This window comes from Podarcis liolepis (genome assembly GCF_965112155.1).
Source record: "Podarcis liolepis genome assembly, chromosome: 10".
In the NCBI taxonomy this organism is placed as follows: domain Eukaryota; kingdom Metazoa; phylum Chordata; class Lepidosauria; order Squamata; family Lacertidae; genus Podarcis; species Podarcis liolepis.
In genome coordinates this window covers 29,024,309-29,045,976 of record NC_139562.1, presented here as the reverse complement: position 1 = coordinate 29,045,976, position 21,668 = coordinate 29,024,309, and the positions used below count along the sequence as shown (strand labels likewise).

The 21,668-nt window shown below is 44.3% G+C and overlaps 1 protein-coding gene and 1 long non-coding RNA gene across 3 annotated transcripts in view; one reads left to right on the top strand and one right to left on the bottom strand.

The window, feature by feature from the left end:
• Positions 1 to 13,536: 13,536 nt before the first annotated feature.
• On the bottom strand, positions 13,537 to 15,809 carry LOC310687409. The gene is made up of 3 exons (XR_014516412.1): positions 15,562 to 15,809; positions 14,112 to 14,264; positions 13,537 to 13,586 (listed from the first exon to the last, which is right to left on the bottom strand). It is a non-coding gene; the product is annotated as an uncharacterized lncRNA (long non-coding RNA).
• Positions 15,810 to 16,125: 316 nt separating this feature from the next.
• Positions 16,126 to 21,668, top strand: part of CARD10 (caspase recruitment domain family member 10) — a 42,348-nt gene continuing 36,805 nt past the window's right edge. Inside the window, exons 1-2 of one of the 2 annotated variants that reach the window (XM_083462515.1) lie at positions 16,126 to 16,587; positions 17,678 to 17,823. In XM_083462515.1, the coding sequence (XP_083318641.1) occupies positions 17,817 to 17,823 (7 nt within the window). In that variant the 5' untranslated portion in view covers positions 16,126 to 16,587; positions 17,678 to 17,816. The remainder of the gene's footprint in view (positions 16,588 to 17,677; positions 17,824 to 21,668) is intronic. The other variant, XM_083462516.1, reaches the window with a different exon arrangement.

Sequence of the window (21,668 nt, the reverse complement as noted above, 5' to 3'; positions counted from 1 at the left end):
AAACCCAAAGTGTCTTTGGAGGGAAATGGCCAATGGTCAGAGAGGATGGGAATTGTAGTCCATTGATACCCAAAGAATCAAAGGGTCCTCATCCATGACTTAGACTTTTGGATGCTTGCTGCTTCAGTAAAATGGAGGAGGGCTGGGAAAGTTTTGTGTTGTTCAACAGAGTGGCATTATATAATGCATTGGCCTTGACTTCATGGTACACTTCCCATAAAGGTTCCCCATCTGTTCTAGTCAATATGCGCTTTGCATTTCAGTTACAGACACAGGGAATGCAGAAAGCTGATTTAAGCGTGACGCCTCGCAGCTGTTATCTTGTGGGGGGCTTATTTGTGACATTTGAGTAAGCTCGCTTCAGATCGCTGAATTAATTTGTACACAAAGCCCACCCCGACCCAGCGCTCTTGATGGATTTGCATAATCCCTCGCCCTACTGACCCTTAATCTCACACAGAGCTGCGGATATTACAGGAGGACAAATGCAAAGTTACAATTCTGACAAGTTTAGAGGGTGCAAAACTGATTGGTGCCTGAACCATAAAACCTTCAACCGGAGGCGGCCTGCCCCATATCGCAGGGTGAAGCATTTGCCTTGGGCAGTGTAAGTGCAAGAGGGGGACTCCGCCTTCTCACCCCACTGCCCCTGAACCTATACAGTAGGGAGCAGAGAGACCAATGGTATACTGAGGGCCGCAGGGCTTCTCACCACTGCTGTATTGTATCTATCATGAAACTAAAACTGAGGTATTCTAACAACAACATATGCTGGGTAGACAAATTGTCCTACTCTCTATTGCTGCCTCTGTGAATTTGATCACAACTATGTATACAGAGGGACGCAGGTGGCGTTGTGGGTAAAACCTCAGCGCCTAGGACTTGCCAATCGCATGGTCGGCGGTTCGAATCCCCGCGGCGGGGTGCGCTCCCGTTGCTCGGTCCCAGCGCCTGCCAACCTAGCAGTTCGAAAGCACCTCCGGGTGCAAGTAGATAAATAGGGACCGCTTACTAGCGGGAAGGTAAACGGCGTTTCCGTGTACGGCTCTGGCCACGTGACCCGGAAGTGTCTGCGGACAGCGCTGGCTCCCGGCCTATAGAGTGAGATGAGCGCACAACCCTAGAGTCTGGCAAGACTGGCCCGTACGGGCAGGGGTACCTTTACCTTTTTATGTATACAGCTATGAAGTTGCCATGAGATGTACACATGCACAAGACTTTACCACGCATTGCGCACATATACAAAGGAATGTGTGATCGGTCCCTGGTATACTTGGGTTCTCCCACATGTCATGCACACTCTTTCTTATGGTGGCATCTACATGTGCATGCCCAGCATGAACTGACCTCCAACATAATGTCTGAACAGGGCTTAGGGAAGCAAGGAATCAGATGAGGAGTGTGTGGTTAAGTTCACTTTGGAAAAACCAGAAGCAAGACTTACTGTCAGTGCCAGCTTCCCAAATTGTTATCTTGACCTTGACCGGAGACAAATATCCAATGCATTGACAATCCTTTCGTGTATGTTTTCTGGTCTCAGATCTGATCCCAGGTCCTTTTTATCAAATAGATATAGGTCAAGAATGGTGAAAGTATCATAGATTCCTAGTGAAGATTGAAACAATCAGGTCTGTGCGCTTATTTCCATTTTGGTGGGATAATGCTATACTAGGAGTGAGGAACATCTGGCCCATGTGTTGATCTTGGGCTGTTTGGCCTTCAAGACCTTAAAAAAATAAAAGTCATGCAAAACTGTCAATCGACTATGACGGGCCAGTGGTGTCAACTGATGGGGTGGGTGCATGTGCCCCTTCCCTGCAGGATTATCAAGCCCCACCCCTGCTCCACGATGATGGGGAGTTTAAATCCTGCTCAGTTTGACTGTGTGAGTAAATTCCCTGTGGGCAACCCTCCTGGCCAGTCAAATCTGACCTTAAGAATCTGGCACATAGCGGGGTCCAAAAGGTTCCTCAGCCCTGTGCAATATCATCCCTTTTCAGGGGAAGCTATCTTTCCTTTTTGCTTTAAGCTTTGAACGTTTTTTTGCCACATGCCCCCATGATCCTTGTGCAAGAGATCTTGTTAAAATAAAAAAAGCAGAGGGAATAAATAGTCATTCTGCGGGAGAGTCATTCTGGTTGGCTGCTGTGGAATAACTAGCAGCAACAATTGCCAAAGCTCCATTTGGTCTCAGTTCACTGAAGACAGTACAGCTTGTACTGGCTTCTGATCATTCATTTGAAACTGGCGAATTGATTCTTCTGACTGGAGGCAAAGAAGCGAGACTGGAATTTAACGCTGACTAGAGACCTTGGGTTGAGTTCTCTCTCATTCTCTCTCTCTCTCTCATTCTCTCTTTTACAGCTGCATCCGAGAGGGAGAAAGAGAGAGCGCACAATAGATGTGCGGTGACTGGCAGGGAGAAGACAAGAGCTGCCTTGAACATACCCCCACCTCTGTGAAACTCTACCACTCCACCAAAATTTCCCTTCCCAAAGATGAGTCAGCAGCAGAGTTAACACCCGGCTGTGTTAACTGGAGCTTAATGGAGCAGAGGAAATGCAAATGCTGAATTGTGCTTGTTCGCAAAGGCTCTCCATTACACACACACACACACACACACACACACACACACACACACACACAGCAGATTAAAGGCTGCACTTTTCAAGAGGTAGAGGATGGAGGCCACAGGTGTGTCTCTGCAAAGTCTGTAGAGCTGGACTGCACGCTAAAGTAATACAGGAGCTGCTAGGGGCGCCAGCGCTTTGGCCAGCTCTTGGTCCTGCGCTTAAAATTCCAGATATGGATTTGAACCAAAAAGTCAGATTTTTAGCTGAAACTATTTGAATAATTAAAGAGACTGTATTGATCTGGATGGATTTACTTCTGGGAATATGCATGTGATTGGCTTGCATATGTACAGAAATAGATGTTTATTAGCTGAGCCTGTAACAATTATTGCTGGACGTTGATGTGCCTGCGGTGTCTGTTTCCTCCAGAAAGATTGGGTTTGTTTGGGAAAGGTGGGAAACTGATCACTCATCTAAAGATGGATAAGGAGAATGTATTCCCTGGCCCCAGTCTGTCCCAGTCCTATAGACACTGTATTATGAGCCAGTGTTGCCACAAACCTCTGCCCTCCCCATTTTCAATGGCTGCCAGTTGATATAAGGAGGCTTCTCAGCTTTTCTGACATGCTGAGTCTTTCCCCTTAAAATGTGCTTCCTTTCCCAGCAACCGTGCACATTTTGCAAGGAGGAATGGAAACCCATTCTTTGCTGAATCTCTGCAAGTGTAAATTGAGCTCCTAATTAACTAATAGGCATCCGCTAGACTTTTGAAGAACTGCCTCTTCTGGTATTGCACTGTAAGTTGCATAAATTGCTTTGTGGAACAAGTCCCCAGGTCCACCAATTGTAGCTCCATGACTGAGCCCATTTATGTAAATCCTGCTAATGTGATGATCATTTCAAATATGGAAATCACCTGTGGCCCTAGTGATGAACAAGTTGCCCACCCTCTGCAATGGAACATCCCTCCTTGTTTCAGAAGCTCAAATGTACAGCTTTGCTCTTTTTTCCCCTTTTTTAAAAAGCTTAACATTAATTTGCAAAAACCTGTGGGCATGGAGAAATGTTGGCAAGACTGACCCCGATATGTGTTATTATTACCAAAGGGAACAACTTTGAGATATCTGCTACAGCCTTTTCTCCTCCATTTAATTATAGAAACATTAGTGCAGGCAATTAGGGACAACAAAGAAACAGAGGGAAGGGGGGGGGTGAGAGGAGCAGAGGAAATGCTCGAAGTTCCTCTTTGTGCTTTTTGATACTAAACCGGAGGGTCTGTCTAAATTAGCTGGTTTCTCAGTGCAATTTGTACCTGGAAATATTGTGAATGGCTTGGGAAGCCAGCACTTAATTTTTGCAGTCGGTTTTGATCAGTGCTCTACTTCCAGTATTATTAAGTGCAAAAGTTAGGAGATAGCAAGCTTGCAGCGGTGCTTGTTTCTTAACTATCAAGATGTACCTCATCTAGCGCTTTATCTTGCTCATTCTCATCCCTTACCACAGTATTTTGCTTTACCATCATAGGCATCCTTCCAATTTTTTCTGTTAATATTCTCCAGCAATTGTGGAAACTTCACAGTATCTTCTGGACATGTTACAAAGTCTCTTACTGCATCCTCTTTATTTGTACTTGCAACAGACTTAGGGCAACAAAGAGTCTTGTGGCACCTTAAAGCAGGGGTCAGCAAACTTTTTCAGCAGGGGGGTGGTCCACTGTCCCTCAGACCTTGTGTGGGACTGGACTATATTTTTTTTTGGGGGGGGGAATTAACAAATTCCTATGCCCCACAAATAATTCAGAGATGCATTTTAAATAAAAGCACACATTCCACTCATGTAAAAACACCAGGCAGGCCCCACAAATAATCCAGAGACACATTTTAAATAAAAGGACACAAACTACTCATGTAAGAATAATTTTTTTTTTCTTCCAGTCCGGGATACACCCAGACAACACCATTACTGGCCCCAACAACATCACACATACCATCTTGGGACTTCAATCTCCCAGGACATTCTATACAAGATCTCAAAGTAGCTGTTTTACTACAAAGGAATTTCAGAAATAGACTGGAAAGAGAAGCTGCTGAATTGCAACTCATTACCAAACTTAAAACCATGGAGAGACCTGGTCTGAACAAAGACATTGGATTCTTATCTCATTATACATGACTAAGCCATTTCTCACCTTCTCACCCCTTGCCTTTTCCTGTAAGACCTATTACAGTCCTTAAGAGTCGTCAACAGGCTCATCTCAGCTATCTGCCAATCTCCCATTCCCACCACCCTTCTGAGTAATACCCCTCCCCACCTTCTCACTATATAGAAGGATCTGGCAACTTCTGTTTCAGTGTATCTGAAGAAGTGTGCATGCACACGAAAGCTCATACCAAGAACTAACTTAGTTGGTCTTTAAGGTGCTACTGGAAGAATTTTTTTTTTATTTTGACTATGGCAGACCAACACGGCTACCTATCTGTAACTACTCATGTAAGAACACACTGATTCCCGGACGCGTTTGGGCCAGATCCTGCCCCTAGGCCTTAGTTTGCCTATGCATGCTTTAAAGCCTACCCAGTTTGTTCTGGTTATATGGGGGCGGCTTTGAACAATAAAAGTTTCGTTCATTCAGTTTGTGAGAGCATAACCTTCTGGTAGGCGACAGTCCATTTCATCAGATACATGAATTGTCATACACATGATAAGATAAGAGATAAGGAGGAAATGAAATGCAGAAAAGTACAGATGAGATGGTAATAATTACATTATCATACAGTTGGGTGGATATCGTTGCCTGAGGATTGCCTGATGTAAATGTTTAAGTTGGTAATTTCCGCCTAAAAAGTTTGAACAGTTGTGGCTGTAGGGCAGGGATCAGCAACCTTTTTCAGCCGTGGGCCAGTCCACCGCCCCTCAGACCATGTGATGGGCTGGACTATTTTTTTTGGGGGGGGGATGAACGAATTCCTATGCCCCACAAATAACCCAGAGATGCATTTTAAATAGCAGCACACATTCTACTCAACACCAGGCAGGCCCCACAAATAACCCAGAAGTGCATTTTAAATAAAAGGATACATTCTACTCATGTAAAAACACGGTGATTCCCAGACTGTCCGCAGGCTGGATTGAGAAGGCGATTGGGCTGCATCTGGCCCCTGGGCCTTAGGTTGCCTACCCCTGTTGTAGGGCTTGGCTGTAGACAATGGGTTTGGTGGTATGTTTCGGGTGAAAGGTCAAAGAAGTGTGTCAGTGCGCACAGTAGGTTTCTTTCATACAGTAGTGCTTACATGCCTGTTATATGGTCCTACAAATGATGCAACACTACAACTCCCATCATCCCTAGCCATCCGTCATGGTGCTTGGTACTGATGTGAGTTGAACAGCTGTGTGGTAAGAAAGCAAACTTCTTCAAGGGTAAAAGAGTATTGGGAAATGATACATAATGAATTGGAAAAAAATGTTCAAAAGTACTCCCCCCCCCAAACACACAGAGTCCTTTCTGTTGGGGATAATTGAGACTGAAATTCCAAGGTTTCAAAAAAAAAGGTTATTTATGTATGATTATTTATGAAATACATAAATAAATATTTATGCTTATGTACTACTGAGACCCATGTTTTGTTAGCCCCAAAATGGAAAACGAGCGAGGTCCCAACCAAAGAAGAATGGATAATTAAATTTACAGAAGATGTGCAGCTTGCAGACTTAACATATAGAATAAGAGAACCAGAAGAACACACATTTAGAGAAGATTGGAAAATGTTTACAGTGGTACCTCGGGTTAAGTACTTAATTTGTTCCGGAGGTCCGTTCTTAACCTGAAACTGTTCTTAACCTGAAGCACCACTTTAGCTAATGGGGCCTCCTGCTGCTGCTGCGCTGTCGGAGCACGATTTCTGTTCTCATCCTGAAGCAAAGTTCTTAACCTGAAGCACTATTTCTGGGTTAGCGGAGTCTGTAACCTGAAGCATATGTAACCTGAAGCGTATGTAACCCGAGGTACAACTGTATTGAATATATGGGAAATAACTGTGTACAGCTGAAAACGCTGGCAGCTTTAAGACAAATTCAACAGTGTAAATCAGTTTTGATGGATGTAATAATGGAATACTGAATACGGAATTTTGTAAAATATGCAGGGATTTATGATATGCAAAATGAACCATGGAAAGAGAAGAAGAAGGGAAGTACTTCTTGCATAGCCTGATCTAGGTGACCCCTTTGGAAATTGTAGCAAACTATGGGTATTTGTAGGGGGTGGAGTGTGTGTCTGTTCTTACATATTTATCTGTAAAACAAATAAGCAGTGGACAGGTATACAATACAGAGAGGGGGGAAGCACACATAGAGAAAGCCACTGTAGCATAGTGGCTTGCAGCACAATCCTAATCAAGTCTATTCAGAAGTAAGTCCTATTGAATTCAGTGGGGCATATTCCCAGGTAAATGGGGGTTAGGATTGTAACCTAAGTGATTAAACCACCATGCTTGTAGTTCAGATCTCAGTATTGCAATGACTGAATTGCTTTGTTAGACAAGTCACTGTGGTTCTGGGCTCTGATCAACAATAAGGAAATATTAATGCTGACCTACTTATAGAAGTGTTTTCTGAATTAGTCAGATAACGTATGTGATAACTTTGGATACACATGAACACCATATACCGGTAAATTCTGGTCATTTAACCAGTTTGTAACAGTTGCTGGACTTAGACAATGAAGACTCAGGATCAAATCCCTATTGCTAACCCACAAAACGTAGTGGGTGATATTGGGCTAGTCACCATCTCTCAGTCTAACCCAATTTACAGGGGAAATAAGTGAAATCATTTATATTTCCAGGAGATCCTCAGAGGAAAGATGAACTACACTAAATGGGAGAGTCTATCTTTAATGTAAGGAATCTTCAAAGGGTTATAGCTGGCTATCAGGAGATAATCACCCCAAAATGAGAGATATGAGTAAGTCCCCTTGAATTAAACAGTTTGAATTTACTTCTGAGTAGATATGAGTAGTGGATTGTACTGTAATGCTGCAATCACTCTCATGTTTCTGGAGTATCATTGAACATGATAGGAGTAAACATACATTGGTATTGCACCGCACAACACACACTAATGTCAATGAATGGACAGTATTATCTGGAGATGCAAAATAACCTCCACAGATGGATGCTATTATCTTCTCTAACGCTGGTTGGTAAAATTCAGGTTTGGTGGAGTCTGAACAAATATGGTGGATGGTGGGTGGAAGAAATTAAGTCATAAATCTAATGTAATATATGGATGGTTTTGCTGTAAATGTTTTATTATTCCATTAAGTGTTTTATGAAGACTTTTATGGCGAGTCACACTATTTATGGGATTATTTTACCCAGCTATCTTTGCTGTTTATTTTTACTTGTTCTCTGCTCCTGTTATAATATGTATTTTATCTTTTATCACAGTGATCAATAGCCAAGTCACTGGTAAATATATATGTGTTAGTCCACGAAAACCTTTACTGTAAATTATTGTTTATTCCAAGCATACACAGCAGAACGAGCTGTCTGTGTCTCCCCTTTTTAATTCAGTATAACAACTTCCCTGAATTGCTGACTGCTTTAACAATGTAACTAAGGCTGCAATCCTGCACCCCACTTGCCTGGGAGTAAGTCCCACTGAGCCCAACAGAGGTTGCATCTGCACAGGCATCCATAATTGGTAGAACATAATTGTTTTTCAGGGTTTGAGGGGGCTAAGGAATAATGATTTTCTGAGTCCTGAGCTGGAGGAACTATGAGCTGCTAAGCCATGGGTAGGCAAACTAAGGCCCGGGGGCCGGATCCTGCCCAATAGCCTTCTAAATCCGGCCTGCGGACGGTCCGGGAATCAGCGTGTTTTTACGTAAGTAGAATGTGCCCTTTTATTTAAAATGCACCTCTGGGTTATTTGTGGGGCATAGGAATTCATTATTTATTTATTTCAAAATATAGTCTGGCCCCCCACAAGGTCTAAGGGGCAGTGGACCGGTCCCCTGCTGAAAAAGTTTGCTGACCCCTGTGCAGCTAGGCAGGGCCGAATTTAGATGAAGAGAGGCCCTAGGCTACTCCATTTGTGAGGCCCCTTCCCATCCCCCACCCTCACAACTGGAAGAAAATGGAAGAGTGTTATAAACAAAACTGAGTGAAGCCAAGGATGACGACGGGTATTTAAAATTCTACAATTCACAATTTCTCCTCGAAAGGACATAATATATTATTGTTAAATACCATGGTGATTTTTAAAAATGCATAAAATTAACACTGAAAAACGTTTGCAGTAACTGAACTTTGTAAACCTTTTGTGGCCTGGGCAGGCCTGGAACTACGGTAGTTCCCATGTCTTGTTCCTCTCTAAGGAACCAAGTTCAGCCTTCATGGGATTTAACCCTGGCTCAGCAGCCTCTGAGGTTAAACTTTTGACCACTTGGAAGATTGAAGGTTCCTACACCTTCTCTGAGTTACTAGCAACAGCTAGTGCTATGACTGTTTTAGCAAACTCTTCAGCATACCTTTTGGGTGGTCTACCCCCAATTTTGGTTCCCCTCCCCAATGCAGAGCATTCCCTGTCAGAAGAATTGCAGGTGCCCCCACCAATATACCAACAGGACACAGCACGCCCATCCTAAGAAAACCCATTAATCCCGATTGTATTTGATTTTATGCTTTGTTTGACCCATTTACAAAAAGAAAAGCATACACCAATAAATAACTTTTAGAAAGGGGCAAGATTAGATGCGGATGCACAAAGCATACCTGCCTGCCCCTCAGAGCCCTCATGTCACACAGGGCTGGGCCTCTGCGGCTGCAGCCTCTCTCCTCCTCCTTGCCCGCTCTCCAGATAGATGCCACAATGAGCTGCCCAAGGGAGGAGGCCGCCAATGGAGAGGCAATGGGATGCTCCTGCCACCATCGCTTGGGACAAGGACCTGCTCATCCTCTTCCCTGAGCTCAGCAGCAATGGAACTGGCGGGGAAAATAGGGACATTCCAATATAAAATCAGAAGCCAAGGTGGCTTTTGTAATTCCAGGACTGAAAATTGGGACACTTGGAGGGTATGTCATTAAGATGACTGGCTAATCAACCTTGCTTATTATGTGGTTGCTATATCTCCCTATCTTACAGAGCCGTTGCTAGGATTAGAAGTAAGATAATGAAACTGGAAAACTCAGGAAGAATGCAATTTTTAAAGCCCAGGTATTGCTATTATTAGCACCAACCGCAAGGATTCTTTAGTTGAGATTCCTGCATTGCAGGGGGTTGAACTAGAGGAGCGTAGGGGACCCTCCCAACTCTACAATTGTATAATTATATGGCAAATGATTGTAAATACATAGTGACATTAAATAAAGCTTGTCCTTGTGAGTTTAGGTCAAGTAAAAGGGGATGGAGGTGACCTGTCACATCAGACGGGGATGGGTAATCTGAGGTCCTTGGCCTAATTTCATGTGGTCCTCAGTCTGATTTCTTGCAAATGGGGTGGAGTCTGGAAGGGGGAAAACGGGGAAGGTTGGAATAATGAATGTGGAAGGAGAGCCCTCAGTGATCAGTTCAGATCTCTGGCAGAAGTGACCTGTTCCTTCCGATATGCTGGACAAAGAGGAATAGTGGGAATGGGGGGGGGGGGAAGGAAGGGGGCTGGAAAGAGAGAAAAATGGTATCTGATAAATAAGTATCTGCCATGTATCCCCCCCCCACCTTTATATGCAGTTGCACCTTAAGGGGATCAAACCTGCAACCATGGTATTTTTAGCAGCACGCTCTAACCAAGTGAGTTACCCACCTATGCAAAAAGTGAGTTTGTATCAGTGGAGGTATGTTGAATACTTCAGATTTAGTGAAATCTACCTTCAAACCTATCCATTCTGAAGGAAATCAGTCCTGAGTGCTCACTGGAAGGACAAATCCTGAAGCTGAGGCTCCAATACTTTGGCCACCTCATGAGAAGAGGAGACTCCCTGGAAAAGACCCTGATGTTGGAAAAGATGGAGGGCAGAAGGAGAAGGGGACGACAGAGGATGAGATGGTTGGACAGTGTTCTCGAAGCTACCAGCATGAGTTTGACCAAACTGTGGGAGGCAGGGGAAGACAGGAGTGCCTGGCGTGCTCTGGTCCATGGGGTCACGAAGAGTCGGACACGACTAAACGACTAAACAACAACAACACCTTCAAACCTGCCATCTCCAGTATCTACTCTGTATTGTTTTTAAGTATAACTACCATCAATTTCTGCGTTGCTCTTGACTGTTTTATTGTGTTTTGTACATCAACTTGAGACATGTGGGGAAGGTGACTGATAAATATTAATAATTCCTTCCATAAGGCCAGGAATTCCCACTGGCACAGGGATTCTCACAAGTAGCTGGGCACTTTTCACCTCCGCTTAAAAGCTTGTGGGGAGGCAGGCAAACTTGTTGGGACAATTTCACAGCTCCTTTGAAGTCTTGAAACCCTGTTAGTGCCCCTTGGCCTTGAATCTGAACTGGGCTTATTGTGGCTACCCCTTTGCCTTGGCTATTTTCTGTTCTTTCCCTCACAACAAGTTTGTATCACTAGTCTGCAGTGATAAACACTTCTTTACTTACAAGAAAATGCAACTGTTGTCGTTTTGGGTGGAAGGTGGAATCCTACCTCCTTGTTCGTTGGCTCTGTCTTGCAAGCCATTGTGAGGCACAAGAGTAGCCAGCAACAATGGCAGTGAGGAGGGTACGCTAACTGAGGGAATGGGGCCACATTGAAGGTCTCCTGCCTAGGCCTCCCCCCAAAAATCCACTGCCTAATTTATTTTTGGAGCACTCTTTGATTGGTTAGCAACCCTAATGAGGCAATAATTTTTCTCCTCCACTCAAACGCCACTGCAGGTCAGACAAGAATATCTACATCTATTATTAATATTTTTTACTTTAAAAAAATCCAGAATCTCTACATCTAAAGCAGGATTATTCTGCACCCAGGCCCCACCTTTAACCCCAATCTTCAATATGGGATTTGCTTCTTATTTTTGTTACTCTTCCTCATTTTCTCCATCTCTGTCTTCCTGGTTTTCTGCAACTTCTTTTTTCCTGCAAGCTCATCAGACCTTCCCTGTTTCCTTGAGGTGCCAGTTTCATACTTTCCTGTTTTCAAATGCTTTTAATACTTTATACTGCTGCTGGGCTTTTAATGTATGTGTGTGTGTGTGTGTGTGTTTAAAATGTTGTAAATAGTTAATGTTGCTGGGTGTTGTTGCCAGTTTCATATTTTAAATTGGTTTTATTGCTTTTTAAATCCCTTTTAGGTTACCTTGGATGCTTGCCTCAACACAATTCCTAAAATAAAAAACAAATAGCAAATATCAAGCACTTTTGTATTGCCTGCTTGAGTCACCCCACCCCCCACTCCCAGCCAAAATAAATTTCAACACACATGATTCAGGTGGTAGATTTCTTTGGAGGCATTATGAAAGGTCAAAAATATATCATTAATTTATTATCATAATTATTTTATCACCAGGGGCACCACTAGTTGTATTTTATTTTGCCATAGGCAGCACAGTATCTTGGGCTGTCTTGACTATCTGCATTTGTGTGAGTCTTCAGTGGCAGCCATTTTAGATTCGTTCCTCCATCTAGCTACCCACCCCTTTCCTCATGCCAAGCTGGTAATTCTGCTTCGTTTCTGGAGTTTGCATCTTTTGTTAATAGCAGTAGATTTGAAAGGCCTTCAGGAGTCTTTATTTGTCTTTCATAAGAAAAAAAAGGGGGGCGGGGATATTTACAGCCATTACTAACTGTCAGCCAATATTAGCTCTTCAGAAAATGTATGGTTTCAGAAACACATAACCTTTGCTTATTCATTTATTTATTGAAAAGTGTTTATAAGCTGCTTAATATTTATCTTTAAGCATAGCGCCACATGAAAACAACAATCAGTATCATTAAAACAAAAATGCTACACAAAACAGCTGCATAAAAGCATATAGAAACAAATATACATGAAATACAGATGGAGAAAAACAGCACCACCACAGTCCAGTTCTATGTGTCAGGGAAAGTCTGCTCAAAGATATATGTCTTTACATGATGTCTGAAGCAACTGGTGGCTGCTGCTTCACGTATGACAGAGGGAAGGGCATTCCATAGTGCAGGTGCAGTAGCAGAAAATGCCTGTTTTCAGGTCAGCACCTATGGTATTTTGCAGGGCAGAGCTTTCCAAACTGTGTGTTGCGACACGTCAGTGTGTTGGCTGCAGTGTGTAGGTATGTCACGCAATATGTGTTCATATCTCCTACAAGGAGTTAGTTTAACCTCCGGCTTGACAGTAAAACTGAATTACTGTGTCGCGAAGTGATGCAAGTTTAAAAAGTGTGTCACCAATGTGAAAAGTTTGGAAAGCTCGGCAGTAGGGTGTGGTAGAATTTCCCCAAATGATCTAAGACAAGCGATCTTTCAGGTCTATACAGGGGCAGGCGACCTTTCAGGTAACATCATTCACTTGGCACTTGAAGAGAAACAGATCTCCTTCGCCCCATGCCCATGATTTCTTTCTTTCCAAGGTTTCAAGTTGGCGGCTCTACAAAAGTGCATTCAACAATCCAAATCGGTGTTCTGGAGAAATTGCTTGCCTTCTTCAGCAATCAGCAGGCAGAAAGGGAAGAGGCCAGGAAAAAGTTCTGCACCACATCTCTTGAGAAAAGACGCTACAGGCCACCTCAGTCTTTGCCAAGTGGTGCAAAATTCCAGGGGTCTCGGCACTTAACCAGGGTTCATGTTTCCTTTGAAATGAGGCACAGCGCAGACTGTAGTGTCTTTATGATGTATGGTTTTCTTTACACACCCACCCACCCACACCAGAGCCTTGACGGAGGGAATGCAGAACTTTACACTTCAAGAGTGTCTCATGTTCCCTCTCTCGTAGCTTCAGCAAAGCTTGTGTCCAGAGAAGAAGTCAGCTATGGTCCCTGGTCTCTGGGTGCAGCCTCTCCCTGCCAGTCTGCATGGCGTTCTGCCCCACCTTTCTTGCTTTTCCCAAAAACCTCCTGCAAAAGGACACAGCTCACCATAATTCTCAACACACTGATTAAACCCCAGCACCCAGGAATCTAGGGGGTCAGGGCACCCAGAAACCTGGAGGAGTCAGGGCACCCACAAATCCAGAGCAATAAGGACCTAAGAAATGTCTTGCATGATCAGTCCAAAGGTATATTCTAGACTGCTGCCATTTTACCAGTAGTGAGCCATTAGATAACGGGAAGCCCCAAAGTAGGAATTGAGCATCGTAGTCTTCTCCTGCAACTGATATTTAAGAGCATACTGCCTCTGATACTAGAAATAATGTATGATCATAGTAGCCATTCTTACTCTCTTAAAGCAATCCAGAGCATCTTGTAGTAGAGAATTCTATAGTTCTAACAACCTTTTGTACAAACAAGTAGTTCCTTTCGACTGTCCTGAATCTCCCGATATTCTGCTTAATTGGATGACTCCAGGTGTTACTATTATGGGATCTACTTTCCCTCAACCATGCATAATTTTGTACAGCTCTTTTACTGTCCTCCTTTACTTGCCTTTTTTCTGAGATAAAGAGTCCCAAACACCGTAACCTTTCCTTGCAATTGAATTGCTCCAGCCCCTTGATCATTCTGGTTGCCCTTTTCTGCGACTTTTCAATATTCTTTTTGAGATGTGATGTCTGGAAGTGTACAAAGTATTCAAAGTGTGTTTGAATCAAAGATTGGCATAAAAGGGCATTGTGATATTGGCGGTTTTATTTATTTGACTTTATGTTTCCTAATGATCCCCAACATGGAATTTGCCTTTTTTTCACAGCAGCCATGCACATATTGGGTTGAACTACACATCACAACTCAAGACCCGGAGGATCCCTTTGCAATATCGCAAAGCAACTCTGGATCCTGGGCAGGTGTGACACCCACAAACACCTGGGAGTACACCTGACCTCTTGGATCACACATAACTTTCTTGTAACCCAGGCAACAGCCAAGACATCAGGTTGTAACAGAGGAAGGATGAGAAATGATGCGAGGCCACTTCATTTGAGCAACTTTTGGCTCCTGTTCTTGACTTTTCCCACCCCAGCTTGTCATTAGAAGAACATTTAACTATTGCATCTATATAAGGCAGATCTACACCATGCATTTAAAGCACACCCAACACACACTTAAAGCACATGGTTTCCCCCAAAGGAATCCTGGGAACTGTAGTTCAAGGCAGCTAGGAACTGTATCTCCATGAACGAAAAACTAAAGTTCTCAGTTACAGATAGGTAGCCGTGTTGGTCTGCCAGTCAAAATAAAAAAAATTTCCTTCCAGTAGCACCTTAAAGACCAACTAAGTTAGTTCTTGGTATGAGCTTTCGTGTGCATGCACACTTCTTCAGATACACTGAAACAGAAGTTGCCAGATCCTTCTATATAGTGAGAAGGTGGGGAGGGGTATTACTCAGAAGGGTGGTGGGAATACCCCTCCCCACCTTCTCACTATATAGAAGGATCTGGCAACTTCTGTTTCAGTGTATCTGAAGAAGTGTGCATGCACACGAAAGCTCATACCAAGAACTAACTTAGTTGGTCTTTAAGGTGCTACTGGAAGAATTTTTTTTTATTTAAAGTTCTCAGGATTCTTATTTCCCCGGAAAGGGGGGGGGGGAGTCATATGCTTTAACTGTGCATTTGATGTGCACATTTGAACAGATTTCTTATAACTGCCAACTTTGTGTGGACATTTGCATAGCACATACCGCTTAATATGTTTACATTAAGATGGACATATTGATGACTGCCTTTTTAATGTGAACGGATGGTTTTTTTCTGCTTTTCTCTCACCCCTATTTTTATATTTTCCCTTGGTTTTGGTTTTCTTTCTGTTTTGGCAAACTTTGTTATTATGCATATAAACAAATACTAACAGCACTTGTAACTAAGACCTTGCACTCGGCTTCGCTTATTTCCTCCTCCCTTCCAACCCACTGTATTTGCCTTTCGCGTGGTGTCTTTTAAGATTGTAAGCTTCCCGGCAGATCCGTGGGCTGCTCTGAAAACATTTTTGGGCTGATGGGAGGGATAAAAGACAAAAAACCACGACCAAATGCAACCTGCTCCTATAATCCGATGGGCCTGTTGAGCGACAAATCCCCTTGCTTGAACGCTGCCGGTGCCAAGAGGTCGCAAAAATAAAAAGAAATTAAAAAAAATCCACAGAAAGGAATAACAACAACACGGACCTTCTCTACAGGATAATACAAGATGTGAAACATTTAGACATTGTTACGTGATGGCTAAATGCCCCTTCGCGCCACCGGCCGAGCAGGGAGGAAGCACATGTGTTCCCTAAGAGATCTTGTGGACCGATCCTTTCGGACCCTCTTGGCTTCGGGGTCCCTCGCTCCCTTTCGCCGCCGTCCTCCCCGCCCCCCGAGCGAGCGCCTGTCTCTCCCCGGGGAATGGCATCCACACGGCGCGCATTCCTGAGCCGGCGGAGGGGCTGCTGGGACTTGTTTTGGCTCAGAGGGCGAATTCCTCCATTCAAACGCCAGTGTGCAAATCTGCCCTTGCCTGCCTATAGCCCGGCCCCCTTTCCGGCCCGGGACCAGGCTGGTGACTGCTCCCGCCAGGTGTGCGTGCGTGTGTGTGCAAGGGGATGAGTAGTCGAGAGTATGCAGGGGCGAGAGGCGGGCCGGGTGCGGGGCTAAGACGGAAGAAGGCGCGGAGGGAGGCAAAGGGCGCGCGCGGAGCGGGCAAAGTGGACCAACTCCCCCGGCTGCTCCTTCCGGATCGGGAGTTTGTTCCTGGGGATGCCCGATTCCTTGTGGAATTAATGAGCCGCTCAGCTCAAGGTGATAGTCCTCATGGTGCACAGAGGAAGCCGGTGAATGAGTGTGCGGGGCCAGGCCTGCAGGTACACTTTGTGCGTGATACCCAGGAATGTTTCCTGAGACCCTTATTGTGAGTGTGTGTGGCTGATGGTCCCAAGCCCTACTGCAAAGTATCCTACATGTAAGTATGTAAATCGGAAATATTCGCGTTTCTTTCCTTCCTTTTCAACCCTGCCTCTTGTTTCCCTCCGTTGCCCCCCCCCGCCTGTTTCTAGATCCCTGGGAACAGAGAAATGGCTTTTGTATTTATTTTTTGCTAACACCCCTGCATAGAGATAGTGTTATTTAAGTAATTGTGTGTGTAGTTATAGATCTACAGTGATGTGAGTGGTATTTAATTTTTGCAGTGAGGCCCAAGATTGCTTGGAATGGCACTCCCCTTGCCCTGAGAGCTTGAACTCTCCACCTTCCTCAGTATCCGTCCTAGTAGTATGTGCGTGGGAAGCCACCTGTAATTGATTTTTGTGAAGGAGGAGCATGTCTGCACATGGTCAGATGTATGCTCATTTTAAATTCTCCCAGTGCTGGATCTAGGCTGCGCACACGTTGCCAGCTTAAAATACAGCTAGGTTGTTCTTTTTTTCTCAGTTTGGATCAAAGCCAGTTTGGAATGAAAGGCATCAAAATGCCGTATGTCATAGGAAATGACAGGATACAGACAGAATAGATATGGATTGTGGCTAATGTTGTGCGTATACTGCTTTTCAAAACCAGCCATGGGAGTGCACTGGATGCAAAATAAGAGGGGTGGGTGTGTGCAGAGCCCTAAATTGTGCAGCAAGTCCTATAGACCCCTGGCTTAAATGAAGATCTCTTGAATCCTGTAAACTGCTTTTGCCACCTTGGATCCCTCCAATAGCCCACGCTGAGCTGCACCTGGCCATACTGAATATTTGAGCAGTGGCATTATTTAAGGAGGCAGTGAAAAGTTAAAATCACTGTGCCACTTTCAAAACAGTTTTCTCCTCCCTTTGATTGACTCAGAGATTTGTGGTGGGCTGGCAGCATTTCTACTGTGTGTACTTTGGACACACAGGAATCCCAGGGAGAGAGATGCGTGAGGACAGAGCAAGAGAAAAAGGGAGGGGGGGAGCCTGCGTGTGTGGAGATGAAAAGAACCATTCTTCATGTCATTAAGAATTAGTTAATGAAACAGAAGGGAAGGACCTTGCTGTAGAAAATAACACAGGGTTTTGTTGTTCTGTTGCCAGCTGTACTTAGAATAATCCACCCTTCCCGGAAAGTGAGATGACCCACAGATGCATATCATAACTAAAAGGGAGAAATCAGAAGCAGTCGCCAAAGTTGGAAGTTTTTATCCTGGGCTGGTGCTACCTGTGATTCTTCAGCATGACAGGTAAGCCAGTAGGGTCAGTGGAGGTGCAACGGGCTGCAGAGCTGATTGGCTTATTTTGAGATTGAAGTTGTTCTATATGGAAGTTGTGTATGTGTGGAGACATCCTTCCTCTCCCTTCCTCTCTTAAATATATAACCCCATAAGTCACTTGGGATTTATGGCAGAGAAGCCACTGTAGGAATTACCTGCCCTGGGGGGGAAGAGGCAAGACCTGCGACTGATGACTCAGAAGGTCATTTGTGTGTCTGAGATTGATGACTCATCCTTGGAATGGCCCTGCCCTGCTTAATCAGCCGGGATGGGGAGAAACAGAGCTACACTTATTCGCATTTAGTTCAAGGAGGGATGGGATTCCCCCCTTTTACTGTCACAGGCAAACTGTAGTTTGTCAGCTTTCTTTAACTTCAAAGGGAAGCTTTGGTGCTCAATAGCTGCCAGCCTATTGTGCAGCTATTAATACCACAGAATGTGTGTCTAGGATCAGTCAGTGCCATCTCTTTAGCTTATCTTTATCAACCGCCAATGGGCTTATTGAGATGTTAGAACAAAGGAGTGAATGCTGACCTTAATGGATGAACGTATAAAGTTGTATTACTCAGAACATTGTTCCATAGCAAGACCCTCCTGAATCAGACCAAGCACCTTTCGGGTCCAGCATCCTATTTTCCACAGCGCCTCATCTGGCGCTTAAAAGATTGCAATGTTGACAATACAGTACCTTGAATTCTTCATGGTGAAATACTCAATGCCCCTGTCTTGTGTTTGTGTGAATGACGCCTAGAATTCTCCTCACCAGTCGCTGTTCCCCCCAAATCCATTATCCCTGTTTTGTCTAGATACAGTCATACCTCATGTTACTTTTGCTTCATGTTACATTTTTTTCCGGTTGCATCCCATGGTGATCCTGAAGTACCGGAAAGGGTTACATCCAGGTTTCGTCGCTTGCGCATGCGCACAAGCACTAAATCGCACTTCGCGCATGCGCGCAAGTGCCAAATCTCGCTGCGCACCTGCGCAGATACGGTCTTCAGGTTGCGGGCTTTTCATGTTGCGAATGGGCCTCCGGAATGGATCCCGTTCACAACCAGAGGTACCACTGTATTTAGTAATATTGTATGCGGGGCCAGCCCTACTGTTAGGCAGAGAGAGGAGCATAGGAAGTTGCCTTTATATTGAGTTGAGTCACCTGGCTCAGTGTTGTTTACACACTGACTACATGCTGCTGTCTGGGATTTCAGACAGCAAACATTCCCAGCACAAACTGGAGACACCAGAGATTGAACCTGAGGCCTTCTGCATGCAAAGCAGATGCTGTACAAAAACCACCCAGTCTGCTTCTCCTGTGGACAGCACTGTATGTTTCACATGCTTTGCTTGCCACCCCAAGCTATCCTGCTGCCCTCTGGTGCTACAGAAGATGCTATCCCATCACCAGTGGTGAAGTATGATTCAGATGCCTGTCCAATTGGCTCTGATCATGGGATATAAAAGGGGACGCCGTCTTGTGCTTCACCTCAGGAAACAAAATGTCATGGACTGGCCCTCATTGTAAGAAGACTGCAGATCTAGCCGTAATGCTGAATATAAATTCCTTTCACAATCATTTCCTCTTTCCTGGGAACCATAATAAAAATAGGAATAAATTACTTGTATTCCACCCATCTGACTGGGTTGCCCCAGCCCCTCTTCATGGCTTCCAACATAATATAAAAACACAGTGAGATGTCAAAATTTTAAAACTTCCCAATACATTCCCGCCTTCAGGTGTCTTCGGAAAGTCGTTTGTTTGTTCATTTCTTTGACTTCTGATGGGAGAGTGATCCACAGGGCAGGTGCCACTACCGAGAAGGCCCTCTGCCTGGTTCCCTGTAACTTTACTTCTTGCAACAAGAGAAATGCCAGAAGGCTCTTGGAGCTGGATCTCAGTGTCCGAGCTGAACTCAGGGGGTGGAGACACTCTTAGGAATTGCAGAGTACTAGTAGTGGCAGCAGCGAAGACATTTCTTAACAAAATTCTCAGTAGCTCAATTCCTTGATCCTCGGAAGAAACTGTGACAATGAAAAGTGCTATAAAACCAATATTAAGTTTGCAGACAGGTCAGCTAGGCCTTTAAGTCAAACAATAAGTTGTGTAAAAGTTCCCTTTTAAGTTACTTAAGGAATTCAGCTCTGTTCATGACTTGGAGCCTACTGGGTACCATATGTCCATTTTATTTATTTATAAAAATATTCATATACAGTGGTACCTTGGTTTACGAACTTAATCTGTTCTGGAAGTCCATTCTTAAACCGAAACCATTCTTAAACCAAGGTGCGCTTTACCTAATGAGGCCTCCCGCCACCGGTGCCCTTCCACTGTTCGGATTCCATTCTTAGACCAAGGTAAAGTTTGCAAACCAGGACACTACTTCCAGTTTTGCGACGTTTGTAAACTGAATCGTTCGTAAACAGGGCTGTTTTTAAGCCGAGGTACCACTGTACCTCTATAGCATAAAAATATCAAAGACCTTTACAGCAATATCAATATATATTAAAGAACCACATTAAAAATTGTAATTGGAGATCATCAGTTTCCAGTTATGGGAAGGTGCTTTCCTGGTCATCTGCATGAGCCTGGTGGTATCAAAAAGTTTTCAGGAGGCATTTAAAGATTGAAACAGAAGGCGGCTGCTGGATCTCTATGGGCAGAGCATTCCTCAGGATTGGACTGATAACACTAAAGGCTTGGTTTCTTGTTCTTGCAGACAACACTGGTGTTTGCTGAAAGAGGTTTCCGTGGGAAAGCAAACATTTGACTCTGGGGCTCTGCATTACGTATTTGTTCTAATCTTCAATTTCTTAGAAAAGGCAGGGGAAATGGAGCTCCAGGGAGCTGCAGGTCAGGTTCAGGCCTGCTGTTATGAGCAATGTTGATACTGGGCTGCTTTGGAGGCCCTGAGGTTGGGGATTTGCTCCTGTTTGATGGCGTGATGGCAGTTTTGTTCCCTGGAGAGTGCTGACTTTGCCCATGTAAAGATTGCCATTTTTAAGCTTTGGAGGGAGGGAGTGGAGGCAATGCTTTGTGAGAAGGTGTTTTGTGTGTGTCCGTATTACCAAACAGTTGGGGATGTCTACTTGTCGTCGAGCGATCAGATTTATCAACTTGGTTCCTTTCGGGGGGGGGGGGCTTTAAATACTCTCACATTCCTGCTGGTTTGGCTTGCCAGTTGATGGCAACAGTGCTCTGGTTTGCCTTAAGGTGGGCAGTGCCAGAGAAGGCGAGGCTCCTGCTTCTTCTGCACAAGGTCCACTTTTGTGAATGCCAGCTGCTTGGAGTCACACCTGGGGAGGAGAGTGTTCATGCAATCAGGTCTGACATCCCATAAACATCAGGGTGTGGCCTCTGTGAGAGCAGGATTCTGGACCAGGTGGGCCATTGGCCCTGATCCAGCAGGGCTCTCCTTATGGTCTCAGCATGTTTTTATCTGTTACGCAGCATTATCAATACACATGATGGTTTATAGACTAAAATTGAGACACCTGCTTAAAAAAATTTCCATAAGGGTGCAGGGGAGGAAGAGCAGGGTGTCCTTTTCGTAATTAAATGTCAATGCATGGTAAAAAAGGGGAAAATATGAAATGCATCAGCACCTGAAGAGGATAAACAAGGATCTGCTAATCTATTTATATCAGGCATGTCCAAAGTCCGTTTCGGGGATCTAATCTGGCCCACTGGTCTGTACCCTGTGGCAGTTTATTTCAACAACTTTGGATGGCCCCCATGCATGTTCACTTCATCAAATCTGGCCCTCTTTAAAAAAAAAGTTTGGGCACCCTGATTTATATAGATACAAATTTAGTAATCA